This window comes from Garra rufa, chromosome 18 (assembly GCF_049309525.1).
Source record: "Garra rufa chromosome 18, GarRuf1.0, whole genome shotgun sequence".
Taxonomy (NCBI): Eukaryota; Metazoa; Chordata; class Actinopteri; order Cypriniformes; family Cyprinidae; genus Garra; species Garra rufa.
The window spans coordinates 29208261-29224998 of NC_133378.1; the positions used below are offsets into that span (position 1 = coordinate 29208261).

The 16738-nt window shown below is 35.5% G+C and overlaps 1 protein-coding gene across 1 annotated transcript in view; it reads right to left on the minus strand.

The window, feature by feature from the left end:
* Positions 1 to 333: 333 nt before the first annotated feature.
* The window catches only part of phip (PHIP subunit of CUL4-Ring ligase complex), a 53825-nt gene continuing 37420 nt past the window's right edge, over positions 334 to 16738 (minus strand). The window contains exons 27-39 of the mRNA XM_073822937.1: positions 16589 to 16671; positions 15398 to 15509; positions 14970 to 15031; positions 11929 to 12084; positions 11723 to 11843; positions 10621 to 10746; positions 9278 to 9350; positions 9062 to 9124; positions 8799 to 8954; positions 7258 to 7410; positions 6977 to 7164; positions 6498 to 6892; positions 334 to 4041 (exon numbers count right to left, since the gene is read on the minus strand). Coding sequence (XP_073679038.1) covers positions 3365 to 4041; positions 6498 to 6892; positions 6977 to 7164; positions 7258 to 7410; positions 8799 to 8954; positions 9062 to 9124; positions 9278 to 9350; positions 10621 to 10746; positions 11723 to 11843; positions 11929 to 12084; positions 14970 to 15031; positions 15398 to 15509; positions 16589 to 16671 — 2365 coding nt within the window. The 3' untranslated portion in view covers positions 334 to 3364. The remainder of the gene's footprint in view (positions 4042 to 6497; positions 6893 to 6976; positions 7165 to 7257; positions 7411 to 8798; positions 8955 to 9061; positions 9125 to 9277; positions 9351 to 10620; positions 10747 to 11722; positions 11844 to 11928; positions 12085 to 14969; positions 15032 to 15397; positions 15510 to 16588; positions 16672 to 16738) is intronic.

Below are 16738 nucleotides of genomic sequence, written 5' to 3' on the forward strand. Positions count from 1 at the left end.
ACTAATGCACAAAAGAGGGCGCTGTTTTCTAAGAAATGGTTTATCATCGACCATTTAACGGTTTAAAATGTTATTTTGACCCTCATAAAATTACATTAGTGTATTATGTCTAATAATAAGGAAATTATATATAATATCAATCTGATGCATGTAAGGTACCAATCCTTACAATTATTAGAGCTAATTTTACTAGCTTTTTGTAGATTTTAAAGTTTTCAATTAAAGATTTTATTTCTATGACAATGTTTAAGGCCTGGAAATTACAATTTTCATTTGTGCCTTCCCTCGACTGAAATGAAAGCAAAAAATATGTCAAAGAACATAACAAGGCAGTATGTGGAAACACAAACGTTTATTTCCTTAAAATATCAGTATGAACTAATGTGACAGCAGTACACCCTACACATACATTCTATTTAACGTCTTTATTTACACTTTTTCCTTTATATAAAAGTATACAAACTAACATAGAAAGACCTCTCAGTCTGAGGATATAAGACCGGAGAGGGGAAAAAAAGACCCTGACCCCCACAAACATGACTGTACCTTCAGATTTGAAAGACCGGAGAATATACTAACATGCATCCATCTTTGATCTCCACTCTAAAACCTGTCAATCAGTCCGTGAGACGTCACTTCCTGTGCAGTATGGTGGAAACAGAGGGGTCGTGAGTCAGATATAATACAGTTTTCATGTAGCAACAGATTATAAACACCAGCTCAATAAAACATGGGGCTTGTACATAAACACACACACAGAGAAATGGACATCACACACACTCCAGAGTCTCAAACATGCGTCACCTGCATATAAAACAGCCACATATGTTCCCATCAAACAGTCTACACTCATTCAAAGGCTTTGGTTCATCAAACCAGTTTTAAAGCTATGGGCTGGATTAGCTCTATCGTAATGGATGACCCAGACCACAACTGCTAAAAGTACGCAAGAACCTACAAAATCACATGGCGACAAACCAGACCGTATCAGAATGTAATCTGGCTCTTGTATACGCTGCATATGTGAGTCCGGACTTTAAGGAGGGATACGATACCTTCAGTTTTACAACACACAGACACGCACGTACACGCAAAACTTCAAGGCACATTCAAAACACAGAATACGACATGCACACTGCCTCTTGTGTGATTCGCTGCCCTGCGGTTTCTATCGAAGCTGAGTCGATGCATCAGAACGGGAAATATCTAACACAGTGTTTCAATGTGATCGGGAAAAACAAAGACCTCTCTGCTAATGAAATGAGCAGTTCCATAGTAATTCAATGAGATTAGATCAAACAAAGGAAGAGGCCTGCTCTCTGGGCTAGATGAGACTACAGGTAGAGTGTTGAGACAGTGAGGCAATGGACTTTGATAAACACATATTAATAACTCTCAATAGTGGTTTGAAGGAGTAACAGTGGCATCAAAAGTACTTGAACACATGAGAAATGCCTTGAAATATATAAATGTCATTGCATTAAATATCAAAACATCAAACTAGGAGGCATTTCAAAAGCAAACATTAAAGCAAAATGTTTTTAAAAGAAACCCAATAAAACCAAGAACAACTTAAAAATAGGGCTGTCGTTTGAGTTAGAATTAATCAAAATTATTTTTTGATAATGATTTTTCAATGTAAGGAAAAATTCTATAAGTTTAGGGTCTGTACTTTTTTTTTTTTTTTAAAGAAATGAATACTTTGATTCAACGAAAATGCATTAAATTGATCAAAAGTGGGTTAAGAAATGTATAATCTTACAAAAGATTTCTATTTCAAATAAATGTTATAGGAATAAATAATATTTTAAAATATCTTTAAATAATATTTCACAATATTACAGCTTTTGCTGTATTTTGGATCAAACAAATGCAGGCTTGATGAGCAGAAGATACTTTAAAACATTTTACTGTTCAAAAACTTTTGACTGGTAGTGTAATAATTAATTTTCAAATTAACATTAAACTGCCATATTTTCAAAACCTGCCACATAAAGTAAAGTTAGTGCTTTTATATTTTATTCTCTAATGCAATGACATTCAGACATTTTAAAATACTTATTTTCAGTATCCAAACACTTTTTGTGGCCACTGTATTTATAAATCATGGTTCTAGTTAGGGATCACAGTGCATTCTGGGAGCCTGATAAAACAGGCATGGAGTGAAGATGTCACTATTATTACACACCTCAACAAGTGCATGAACTTGACATACGCGCACAAACACACACACACACACACACACACACACACACACACACACACACACACACACACACACACACACATACATGTTTTATGGGGACATTCCATAGGCGTAATGGTTTTTATACTGTACAAACCGTATTTTCTATGGCCCTACACCTACCCTACACCTAAACCTAGCACTCACAGGAGATTGTGCACACTTTTACTTCCTCAAAAAAAGTCATTGTGCATGATTTATAAGCCTGTTTCCTCATGGGGACCTAAGAAATGTCCCCACAAGGTCAAAATTTACTGGTATTACTATCCTTGTGGGGACATTTGGTCCCCATAACGTGATGAATACCAGGTACACACACACACACACACACACACACACACACACACACACACACACACACAGTGGTCATGGGTAGATATGCAGCTCACTAATCTCTATCCCAGCAACAGATCAATAACAGACGTTTGTACTGGATAAATCAATGCGCTAAAACATCAAACACACTCTCACAAACTGGGGAGTACAAAGGAGCCAAAATGTCTTGAATGTATGAAAAGGCACAAGGTATTGCTAATTATATAAAAACATGCGTGAATTACCACTGCCACTGATCTTGACTTGCAGAGAAAGATGTTAAAAAGACAACACGCGATTTATGAGGCCTTCCTCTGCACTCCACTACAGCTTTACAGCCACTTACACAATGTTAAAAATAGATTTTTTTTGAACAAGTGTTTGATTTGTTGCCCTTAGCAACAACCGTGTAAAAACAATGCATAAAATTAACAGTTTAAAGAAAAAAGCACTCGCACACACACGTTCGAACATCCTCAAATAAGTGCTTTCTTGAGAGATGAAATCAGGTATTTGGATTCATAAGACTGTATAAGTACCTTTCTTCACTGGCATTCAAATAGTGCATATGAAAATCAGTATTTAACTGCATTTGTGATTTTTCTGTGGAAGAAAATGTATAAGGTGGGGGGTTTCAAGGGGCCGTGACTCTACAAGTCACCAAAAGAGTCAAAGATTCAAAACTTGAGAATCAGAATGAAAGATTCAGATAATCATGACAGTCTGATAGCAGCAGGAATGGTTCTCCCTCCCCGATGGGGCGAGGAGAGGTTGTGTCGCATAGGACATGCAAAGTTGGCATTGTTACCAACCAATAAGGTTGGCTTTGGCCTTCTCGGTGAGCTTGCGGACTCTCCCCTTGCTCGACGTGCCGAAAGTAATCGAGGCGTCCTCAAACAAAAGCTGTCTTTGCTCTTCCTCAGAGTCTTCTTCGTTATAGAAAGCTGTCCTTCGGCCCTGGTTACGCGTTCTCATCTGCCCTTTCGAGCTCCCGTCCTCTCCCATATAAATTTCAGGCTCCTCCCTTAGGACGGGGCCTGGTGTAGGGGGCGTGGTTTCTTCGTTGCCACGCCGACTGCTCCTTCTGAGCGCTTTGGGGCTTGAAGGAGCTGGGGTGTCTGGCGTCCTGCTGACTCGTGGTCTGCCTCGTGTTTTGGGACACTCTGGAGTCACTGCTCCTGAATCAGAAAGACTACTGTCCTGGGCTGTAGAAGAAGCCCCGCCCTCATCACCAGTAGACAGATGAAGCTCCTCCTCGTGGGAGGAGCTTCTTTGTAGGGACTCCAGCTCTTTCTTGCTCTTCCTTCCTCTCTTTTTTGCAGAGGCCTGAGGCAGTGGGGGCGGCGATACCACTACCGGCGTTTGTATTTGTGCGTCTAATCTCGGTCGGCCCCGGCCTCTTCGTACCACCCCCAGAGTCACTTGACTATGACCATTCAAATGCAAACTGTTTTGAGGAGAAGAGTTGTGATCGACTGGACCTGAGAGAAAATGAGAATATAAGTACAGATCAAACACTCACATATAATCATTCAACAGATGCTTTCAAAGTGGCTAACAATGCATTTCAATTTTTTTTAATCAGCAAGTATGTTCCCTGGTAATTAAAATCAAGGAAAGATACATGGACGTTTTCTCAGAGGAGGCAAGGGAGGCAGTGTCTTCTTAAAATACTCTATATTTTTGAAAAGTGTATAAATCACTAATTTTTCTAAAGAAATACTGTCCAACAGTGATGCCAGCAGGTAAAGTTAGAGCTGGAGTCAACATCTCTCTCGTCTCCCCTGAGCCCATTGGGTTTTAATAGACTTCCTAAAGCGTGCGAGTTGCTGGGGGGTAACTGAGAATGAAGGGGGGAAAGTCACATGAGAGGAGGCAATGCCTCCATCGTGATATGATTGGATGTGACTGGTTATGTTCAGCTATGATTGGTTCATGCGATAAATCCAGCCTCTCGTGTTAATGCGTGTTTCGAGTTTGCGAATCAGTCGGACTGAACAATATAATGCCGTTAATGGGAAGACTAATTTAAAAAGGTAAGTAAACAACTCACACACTTTTAACCACTTTACATTTTAGTGAGTAATCAGTTTGGTGAAATTTAAAATAAATCCCTGTGTCTGTGACCAATATTTACAAAGCTTTGACGACTGATAATCCGAAAAATTTAAAAATAGTTGAAATGTAACTATTGTGAAGAACAGCTGAACATAAGTTCACAAACAGAATATATTGTTCAAATTGTTACTGCCTTGAGTTATTATTTTGGAATTAATGTAAAACACTAACTTACTAACATTCATACTTGGTTTTAATAAATAGTATATTGAACACATTATTAATGTAAACATATAAAATATAATTTATTTTTTGTTATTTTTCTGATACTGTAAGTAATGTGCATTTACCACGAAAATGTGACTGGGAACTACGAGGACTTAGATTTTAACAAATTTAACAAACACACAAAAAAGTATTCTCAGTGCAGTTTAAAAGGTTTTACCATATTAAAATCTAGTAAAATCTACATATTTTCCCCAACATTAGTCCAGAATAAAAACATTTTTTTTTTTTTTTTTAAGATTTATTTATTTTTGCCCACAAGGCTATCGGTGCTGACAACATTTTTTTTTAACCAAATCAGAAAAAAAAATGTAATTCCCAAAAGTAATCTCAACAATTCTAACAATATGTACTGCTGAAATCAGCAAAATCACAGATTTTCCACAAAATCAGTGCAGAAGAAAGTTTTGAATCGATTTATAAAAAAAAAAATAATAATAATAATGAACAGAAAAAGGTGACTGATTACTTTTGGCCTACAGAAACTACATTATAGGGCTGCCCTCCACCAGATTTTTCTGGTCGACTAGTAGTCATTCAATTTAAGCAATTAGTCGACTAGTCGCACGTTTATTAATAAACCATTTAAATCATAATAATGAGCCTTTAATTGTCTACATAGCCTAATAAACACTCAAGGTCACGCATAAAGCTTGCCACAACGCACCGGCAAAAGTAATGATTATGAATGTGTCAGGGAACAGCAGTAAGGAGGCTGCATTAACATTTTAATAATTTATTGATAAACTAGTGTTTTCTGTGCTTTTGGCTTAAGAGATAAAGTCAACCAAACTGACTCATCATCTCGGCAGTAGTGATGCACCTGTATGTATGTCATACAGATTACATAATCTGAGAAGTTTTCTATTTGAATTGGTTCATTTAAAGGTAGACATTTCACTCTCTTTAGATATATTTTTCATGTCTGTAAGGCAAGTATACACCGAGTTTCGCACTCAAGTTCAGAGACAGAGCATTCTGAAAGCGCATTCTGTTTGCTTTCATTATTTTACAAAAGCGCAATGTTTTGTTGTTATTGTGAATGCACAGAAATAAGCGTAGAGTCTTTACAGATTCTAAATATGTATTACCCTTATATGTATCCTTATCAAAAAATGACGCATATTTTAAGAGCAGGTGACCGCACCGGCGCATACATCTGCAACTGTTCAGCTTCCACACTCTGCACAGACACTTGAATAGCGCACATTTTTCTAGGTAACATTAGATTGAGCGGCCATGTAAAGTTGCTACTACTTAAGCAGATGATAAGGCATATTTGAGGTCGATGAATGATAGGCGAGCGTTTGGATGTCCTGCTTGACTATATTATGATATAGACCAGCTGTTAACAATCTGTCCGTCACAGATGGTGTGACTTTGCAACCTCCTGTGGATTTTTTAATTTTGTATTCTGTGACTAAGCAATTAATGAAATTTTGGTGGACCAAGCCGACTAACGGTTAATCGACTATTAGGGGGCAGCCCTACTACTCTGTGGACTAAAGGTTTTCAGGAAACATTTAAAAATCCTCTGTCATGTAATAACATCAGCTTTTCACAAAAACACTTAGTTTAATCATCTGTTACTGACCTGGTGTGAGTTTTACAGGTGTCCGAAGTTTCCTACGAGACTCTCTGGCTCCACCCTCATTGGTTGGGGGAACTGCAGAGCTCTCTGTTTCCCTGGAGACACCAACGGAGTGAGAGTTCTGTGTGCGCAGGACTCTAGAGGAGGGCTCTGCTGTCTTACTGTGGGTGGGTGGAGGTGGAGGAGCTGACTGTGTAGAAGATGCATCGGTGGGTTGGGGTCCAAAACGGGCCGAGCTACGTGTCCGACCAGGGACAACAGGAGGCTCAGCCTTGCCGTTGACTTGTGGATGTGTTTGCCGTAAAGAAGGAGCCCGGGAAGGTCCAGCAGGAGTGGGCGGAGCTGCATTGTCTGATCGAGGAGGAGCACGAGACGATACCCGCCGCTTCCTTTCTGGACTGCAAATCAGAAAAGAAGAAAATGTGTATGGGACATTTCTAGAACATAATACTCTGCAATCACCAATCAGATGCTGTTTGTACCTGGAAGCCGAGCTTGAAGGTGAAGAGCTCCTCCTCCTCTTCACAGACTGTCTGGTCAAGCGCTCGGTGTGCAGCCGCTGACGGGTGGATCGCTCACTGTGCAGACTTTGAGCAGCTTTGAAATTAGTCAGGATTGAACTGATATGCTCTTCAAACAGAGCGGACAATCGCAGACTCATGCTATAAATCTGTATACACAAAAATGCACATGTATTAAAGGAACTAACTGAACTGGTTTGACTGTTTTAAAAATGAAAGGATAACTGGACATAATCTCATACCCTGGACTTTTTGCTGGGTGTATAGGCTTTGGAATTGCTGAAGATGAGCCGTACGTCTTTACAAAGATCCATGGGAGTGTCATATTCTCCTTCTATCAGGCGGTTCAAGACAGTCCCGAAGTCCATAGGAGTGTCCACGATGTCCAAGTAGTCCTGAGAGAGGTATTTTTGATGAACAGGGCAATAAGTAGACAGTGCACTGCAAAAAAATCTTTTTCTTATCAGTATTTTTTTGTTTTGTTTTCCAGCACAAATAGCGAAACATCCTTTAAACAAGATTTATTTATTTTACACTATAGTTAAAAAGGTTGGGGTCTTTCTTTTTTTTTTTTTCAAATTAAAATATCTGTTTTGTAAGGAAGTTTGTTTCTGCACTGAATAAAAATAAAGTAATTGCAATTTTTTTCTGGCAATGCTGAATTTTTTGCTAGCAATTGCGGGTTTATATCTTGATATATTCGGTATATATTCTCAAAACATGTGAGTTGAAATTCTGAAAAATAAAGTTAGAATACCAATATACAAACTTGCAATTACGAGATATAAAGACAATTCAGATTTTTTTCTCAGAATTACATGATATAAACTCACAATTTAAAGAAAAAAGTGAGAATTGCAATTTAAAAGAATAAAGAATTACCTTTTTTTTAGCTATTGCGAGTTTATATCCCGCAATTCTGAGATTTGTGAGAAACTTGCAATTGCGAGTTCAACTTTGACGGGGAAAAAAGACTTCCGTTTACAATTCTGACCTTATTCCTCAGAACTGCGTTTTTATATCTCACAGTTCTGAGAAAAAAACGTTAGAATTGTGAGATGTAAACTCGCAATCGCGAGTTACGAAGTTAGAACTTATTTTTTTTTATTCAGTGGCGGAAATGGGCTTCCACAGTTTTATATTTTTAAAAATATTTTACAATTTAATTTATTCCTGTGATGACAAAGCTGAAATTTTAGCAGTTACTTTTCCAGTCTTTAGTGTCACATGATCCTTTGGAAATCAAGACTGTCACTTTTGATCAATTTAAACAAATTAATTTTTTTTTTTACTGGCCCTAAACAAATGGTAGAGTATTTAAAAATATGATAAAAAGATAAGGTAAGAAGAGAATATATATCTTTAAATGTATTTTTCCTACCCAATTGATAAATTGTTTTTTTCTGGTTTGTAATTAAAAAAAAAAAAACAATTTTACAATCATCTAGTTACTAACTTATCTTTGTTTAGGTCAAGCATGTTTAGGTGTTTTTACTGGAAAACAAGACAAAACATATTAATTAAAAAAGATTTCATCAGTGTGTGTGTAAATATGTTGTGTATACATGTAGTTGACTCTGTTACAGTTACGCAAAAATCCCTGCAAATTATACTCTGTCCTGAGTTTTTGATTTTTTGTTTGTACAAAGATAATAAATATTGATATGTCAACAAACAGCAGGTGGTCTGAGGCTATGGAATCCCTCGGTAATTCCCACCTGAAGCCACAGGTATAAACTACAGTTCTGTGTGTATTTGTTTTCTACATATGTCTGTGTGTTACCGGATACTCCTCCAGATCCACAGGTTGTCTGAAAGGCTCTGAATCTTCACACTGAAAGATGAGCTCCAGCAGCTCTCTGCAGCGCCCCTTCCAGCTCTGAGGGTCTGATGATGGTTTACTGCGCAGACTCCTCAGGATAGGCTGCTGCTGCTGCCTCTGAAACAGAATCGCACTTTCAATTAGCCATGATCACTTGATGTAAAGAATCTTGATGTACAAGTCGTATTTTGCTGACCTAAAATTATAATATCAGTTAAAGTTACCTTCTTATTGCGGCTAGATGTACATGGTGCCTCATGTTCTTCATCTTCATCTTCATCTTCATCCTAAGTTGGGGAAAAGGTGTCAGTCAAGTCATGTTAAGCATTGACATAAAAATGCACACTTCTACATTTCAAGTGCTTGCAAGGCAGCAGAAGAACGATGTAATAATGTATTAAATCTCTTACACATATGAGTGGTGTTTCAATGACACTTACATCGCTTGAATCCGAGAAAGCAGTTTTCTTCATACTGTTATACAGTGGAATAATATCTGTACAGCTTTGGTCCCTAAAGAACACAGACGTAGAGACAGCCAGTCAAAAAGCAGCCCTACATATGGCTTTAAACTAAAAGCTAATGATGCACCGCCAATAATTAATTTACTAATTAACTAATTAATGTATAATATTACAATGTATACTATTTTGTCTAAATAAACAAACTACTATAATAAAAGAACTGAAATCTATTAAAGTTTTTCTTTCCTCAGTCAAAAAGAAATGAAGATTTAAAACATTCTAGGATTTTTGTACATATAGTGGACTACAATGGGGATCAACGGGTTGAAGGTCCAAATTGCATTTTTAATGTAGCTTCAAAGAGCTCTACATGATCCCAGCTGAGGAATAAGGGTCTTATCTAGCAAAACGATCAGTCATTTTGTAAAAAAAAAAAATAATTATATACTTTTTAACCACAAATGCTTGTCTTGCTACATAATTACATTGGAAAGGTGACACGTGATGAAGGTGGAAGTGCCGACCCAGCGTTTAAAAAGCAAATGTACAAATAAAGTCAAACACCCTTTACAAAAAAAGTTAAAACAACGATTTTGAAGTTGGATGAGAAAATTAGATTAGTCGTAGACATGCACCACAGAGCTAGTGCAAGAAGAGCATTTGCGGTTATAAAGTATATACTTTGTAATTTTTTGACTGATCATTTGCTGGATAAGACCCTTATTCCTGGGCTAGGATCATACAGAGCCCTTTAAAGCTGCACTGAAACTGCAATTTGGACCTTCAACTCATTGGCTCCCATTGAAGTCCACTTCAAGTGTGTGTCCAAATCCCTGTTTTCCTCAGAAACCTAACTTATTTGCGACTGAAATAAGACACACACAAACAACTTGAATGACATAGGGGTTAGTAAATTATCAGGATATACATATATAATTTAAGGATTGATTAGTTTACTTTCAGAATAAACATTTTCTAGCTAAATACATCTTAAACTAATCAATCCCTAAATTATATATGTATTATGTAAATGTGTGCATCACAGCATTATAACAATGTATGAATAAGGGATATTAATTTTGAGAGTTGCTACATTTTAAATTTGTTCAAAATGTTAAATCATTAGTGAGCATTAAATGGCAAAAGCTATATAAATGTAAAAATGCAGAAAATGAACATGCTTAACTGAATATGCAATATCAGACAATACAGATAAATAAAAATGACAATGACCGCTAATCATTATCAATATATTGTGCATCCAAATTCAATACTGGTGGTTCAGTTTTATTAGTAATTTTTAGTTGTGACTGACGTACTTGATAAATTGTAGCATGAGGTCAGATACAAATTTGGCAGTTTTGACAATGAACGCGCCTGGTTCATTGAAGGTTTGAGCGTTGTGTTCGATGTAGCGTACCTCCCACATCAACGACGACATTCGCCTGACAAAAGTAAGTAAATAAGAGATGCAAATATAATTTGATATAATCTACATTCGAAGTACACACTGATTTTTGACCAGTCAAATCGACCAGTTAAAAGTTTTTTAATATTTTGAATATAAGTAGTATCTTAGTAGCCTGCATTTATTTGATCCAAACAAAAACAGTAATATTGTGAAATATTTTTACTATTTAAAATAACTGCTTTCTATTTGGATATATTTAAAAAATGTAATTTATTCATGTGATCAAATCACTAATCATCATGTGATCTAATCAGCTATATTTTCAGCATCATTACAGTCTTTAGTATCACATTATCCTTCAGAAATCATTCTAATGTGCTGATTTGCTGTTCAAGACACTACTATTATTATTATCAATATTATCAACAGCTTTCTCAGGATTCTTTGGTGAATAGAAACATCCAAAGATCAGCATTTATCCGAAATAAAAAGCTTTTGTAACACTGTACCTTTCAAAAGCCTGGAGTCAGTATAATTTTTTGGGGGAAAGAAATTATAGAAATTAATACTTTCATTCAGCAAAAATGCTTTAAATTGATCCAAGGTCATGATAAAGACATTTATAATGTTACAGAAGATTTCTATTTCAGATAAATGCTGTTCTTCAGAACTTTCTATTCATCAAAGAAACCTGAAAAACAATCTACTCAGCTGTTTTCAACAATAATGTTTCTTGAGCAGCAAATCAGAATATTAGAATGATTTCTGAAGGATCATGTGACTGTAATAATGATGATAAAAATTCAGCTTTGAAATCACAGGAATAAACAGAAAACAGTTATTTTAAATAGAAAAAATATTTCAAAATGTTACTGTTTTTGCTGTACTTTGGATCAAATAAATGCAGGCTTGGTGAGCAGAAGAAACTTCTTTAAAAAACATTAAAAATCTTTTGACTGGTATTTTATGTAGGTATTTGACAGTCATGTCCTTTCAGAGTTTGTGCTGACCTATAGAAACGATTCTGTAGTCTTTGTCGGATGGTGCTCAGATCTGTGACGTAAGCAACCACGGTGCAATACGTTGGATATGCCTGCAAGTCCACTGGCAGTTCAAAAGGTGCAGCCACATCTGGAGGAGAGAAAGAACCACTATTATATCCCATCTGTTTTGGACACAACCATAGTAAGAATTCTGAGATATGATAATGTCATACCCAAAGTGCAAAGTTGGTCGATGCTCCTGATGATGCGTTCACACTCTTCGTCACGTGTGCGTGAGCCCCACTCTCCTTCTAGGGGTTTGTACAATAAGGCCTTCTGCTCCTCCTCAGTTAGAGGCACACTCAGACCTAACTCGTCAGGAAATGCTGCTGCAGACAGACGGAGAAAATGAGATGGAGGACAACAACAAACAATCACAGCTCAGTTTGGATTGGCTATTAAAACAATGCCAGCTGGACATCAGAACAGTTGATACTCTTAATCTGATAGTTGCCGTGACAACTACCATGTTTGTGTGTGTGCATGTAAGCATGTGGGTCTGGTTCTGCCTACATTCTGGGGACCAAATGTCAGCGCAAGGACAATAAAACTTGAAATCGCTAACATTTTGGGGACCTGCCAAGAGTTCCCAAAAGGAAAAGTATGCACAATAAACATGCTCTATTATGTTGTAATGGAATTAAAGGTCACAAAGTCAGTTACTTAAGGAACCCAAGAGCTGAAAATATTTTAAAATAGAGTGCGGTCCACTGTTTGAAATCAGAGCCAGTTTATATGTCTCAATGTGCTTGCTTTTATTAGTGCTGTGGAAATGAATGTGCTATGAAATTAATTAAATATGTTTTAATATCATTCAGTTTAACAGTTAATGCATTTAGCTAATGTGATCTTACAACAGTTTCAGTCTGTTTTGTAAGATTCCTGCAGACTAGTTGCATCAGCATAGGTGGTTCAAGACACACCCAAAACAATCTTCTATTTAAAAACAAATGAACATTTTTGATATACATTTTTAATTGATTTAGTTTAAATATAGTATAGTATAAAGTCATAATTTACATAAAAGTTTGGGATCAGTAAGATTTTTTTTGTTTGTTTTAAAAGTCTTTTATGCTTACCAAGGCTGCATTTTTTGGCTAATATTGCTGTAATCGTTTTAAATTCTAGGGATGTAACTGTATCATCAATATCAGGGTATCACGATAGCAAAACTGTCTCGATATCATTGTGGTCACATGATGATATGAAACAATAGGTCTTCCAGGCATTTTTAAAATATATTTAAACTTTTTATTTTAACATAAAAGGTCTTTAGAGTTCTGTTTTGGGCCATTATGCTTTTTTTGCACAGTATCTGTCAAACAAACTAAAACTGAAAGCACAATATGGCTTAATCCCTTCATCAAGTCTGTTTTTGCTTCGCGTTTCAAAGCGAAGTGCACACTTCATTCAGGCGATCAGCTCATGATCCGGTGTTTTCCATGCCTTAGAACGGCTCAGTTCACAGTGAACGCAGTTTTCAGTCAAAATTCTCCTGTGATAATTCCCCTACTGTAGTGTAAAGCAAAAATAATATACCTATGAAATATTCATTTTCATTTATTTTACAGTGCAATTGTTTAACAATATATGGCTATTACTGGCATAGGAATAACAATAATATAAAACTGTTGTTATTACTATTATTATTATTATTATTATAATATTCTGATTAGTTTGGCTTCCTAAAACCCCAGTGTGAATGTAATTTAGACTGAGACAGTATACCACAAATAAAAAGAATGTTGAGTCCCCTTTAAAGCTCAGGTACAAGTCACTGACTTTTTTCTGACTAATGTTTTCTTAGTTAAGAACATGGATTGGAGCTCTTATTTTTGAACTTACAAAGTGCATTAGATATAATAATTTAACTTTTAAATTTTAAATGTTTTCCCCCAAGTCTTCAATTGTCTTATAATCACAATAAATATACTGTATCGTGCACTTCATATCGAGATATTATCGCATTTTGATATTATTACATCCCTTGAAAATACATATTTTTTCAGGATTTTTTGATGAATAGAAAGTTAAAAAGAGCAGCATTTATTAAAACACTTTTGTAACAATGTAAAAGTCACTTTTGATCAATTTAATGCATCTTTGCTTATATTAAATCTTATATTATTAGTAGAATATTTTTTAATAAAGAATAGTGTAACTAGAAAAAAATACATTATTTGTAACATTTGTTTGGAAGAATTGTGACATTTCACATATAATCTCTGTATATTTATTTCTAGGCAAATTAAAGCAAGTTTAAATTAATTGCATTCAAAGCAAAAAAATAATAGGGGTGGGGGAAAAAGCAGATTCACATTTGAATCACAATTCAGTCTTCTAAAAAAAAAAACAAAAAAAAAAAAAACAATTTTCTAGTTAATATAATAATAGCCTAGCCCTAATAATAATAACATAATGTTCTCGAAACAAAATAGCAACAGCAAAGGAGAAAGAAAAACAAATACATCATGTAATTATTGAGCTTCGATCAACGTGCCATACGGAGCCACTAAATGGACATTGTTAGCTGCCTGCTAGCCGTAGCCTGTTACATTATATAAACTTTCACTTACGACATCAACAGAGTAAGGAGAGATGACTGATAGGACGATGGCGGATGATTTGATGTGAATGATGACAAGTACTGCCGCTTCGTTGTATACACAGATGCATGCAATCGCAAACCTCAAAAGTGAAAGTAAAAAGCGAGCGTATGACGGCTCCCTCATGTGTGCAATTTATATACAGTATAATTACTCAATAATATAATTGTGAGAAAAAAACATTGAAAAATATATATTCTTTTTTCTCCTATTTCGTATTTATTTCCTAGGGGTCCGTAGTTATTCGTAATTTCCTTTCCGAACACGGTATTCGGATTTGGGCACATCCCATCCCTAGGGGGAAGTGTAAAATATTATGGATTTATTAGGAAGATAATATTATTATTAGGAAACACTGATTTCTTGAGTCAGGACTATCCATACTATATACTGGTGTGTTTTGTATCAAAATGCAGGTGCATTTGATGTCCATTGTGCACAAAAAACTGTGAATCATGATTAAAAATTTAAATATTGTGAATCGATTTTTTTAGGTACCTATAGATTCCTACCCCTAAAAAATAATATTTGGATATTAATTAAATAGACAAAATCAAATACATTTTATTCTACTGACAGCTGTAGTGACCGTGAGAACCACATCATACCTTCATTGGGAATCTCCTCCATGTCCCATGGGCTCATCTTTTCTGTATCTCCATTATCCCAGCTGCATCACACAATAACACAAAGCTGTCAGTATTATGTCATCTACTATTACCCAAAAAAGTGTGAAACACCACACTAAGCTCACTAAAGATTCATTTCTAAACCTCCATATAAACCAGGTTTAGTCTTAGATTAAAAGTCAAAGAGGCATTGAAGTTATGGAGCAATTAAAGCCAGAAAGATTTGTGTATTTTAAACTGGCTATTTGTTAACACGGTTAAAACAACATACAATAGAGGTTAATGTAGAACCAATAGTGTGTACTGTACTGCCTCATGGCTTCACGCCTGGTTAGGACACAATGTAACAATAATTGAATTACTCCATAACATGTGTAAAGATGTGTAGATGGATATGGGGAACTGACCAGACGTTGTAGCACTGGAACAGAGAGTCGGGATATTCGGCCTGGTACGGCTCCTGACTTTCAATCGTACCAAACCACCAGGCATCATCTATCACTGCCCGGAAACGATCACCTGACAAAATAAATCCATCTCAAATCAGACACAATTACACAAGCTCATCAACTCTGTGTCAGGAACAAGCAGTCATTAATAGAAAGAAACAAATGAAGTTTGTAATAAAATACGCTAATAAGACATTTCATACAGACAATTACTTGAACACCACTTCTATTAAAATGAAAAAAAAAAAAAGTATTACAAATTTGTGAAGTAACTGTTTTAAAATAAAATAACTGCACACACAAACATACATACATACAGAAGTCTCTTCTGCTCACCAAGCCTGCATTTATTTGATCCAAAGTACAGCAAAAACAGTAAAAGTTCGAAATATTTTTACTACATAAAATTACTGTTTTCTATTTGAATATACTTTAAAATGTATTTTAATTCTGTGATTTCCAAAGCTGAATTATTAGCATCATTACTCCGGTCACATGACCCACATGATTTTCTCCGCAAAAAACATTTATTATTTTGAATTATTAGATTTTTTTCAGGTTTCTTTGATGAATAGAAAGTTCAAAAGAACAGCATTTATCTGAAACAGAAATGCTTTGTAACATTATAAATGCCTTTATCATCACTTTTGATCAATTAAAAGCATCCTTGCTAAATAAAAGCATTAATTTCTATAATTTCTTTCCCCCCAAAAAATTATACTGATTCCAAGCTAAACTTTGGATCAACTGTTTTAAATATTGATAATGATAATAATAATAATAATAATAATAATAATAATAAATCAGCATATTATTATGATTTCTGAAGGATCATGTGACACTGAAGACTGGAGTAATGATGCTAAAAATTTAGCTTTGATCACAAGAATAAATTACATTTTAAAATATATTCAAATAGAAAACAGTTATTTAAACATTCAAAATATTTTACTGTTTTTGCCGTACTTTGGATCAAATAAATGCAGGCTTGGTGAGCAGAAGATACATCTTTAAAAAACATTACATTTTTAACAAGATTTTATAAAGACTTCCCCTTTTCATCATCTTGAAAATCCCTGTATGTCACTGACCCATTTAAACCCGTAAAAAACCCATCTGTGCAGAAACGCACTCAATTCACACACTAACCTATCATCCAGTTCCTCTGTCTTGCATTATCAAACTGCTGCCGCAGTACCAGGAAGTCGATGACATCAGGCATGTCGTGGTATCTAAGACGACAATAGAAATGCGAGTCACAGGTTAAAATCCACTCTGCGATGATCATCGTCACTGTGA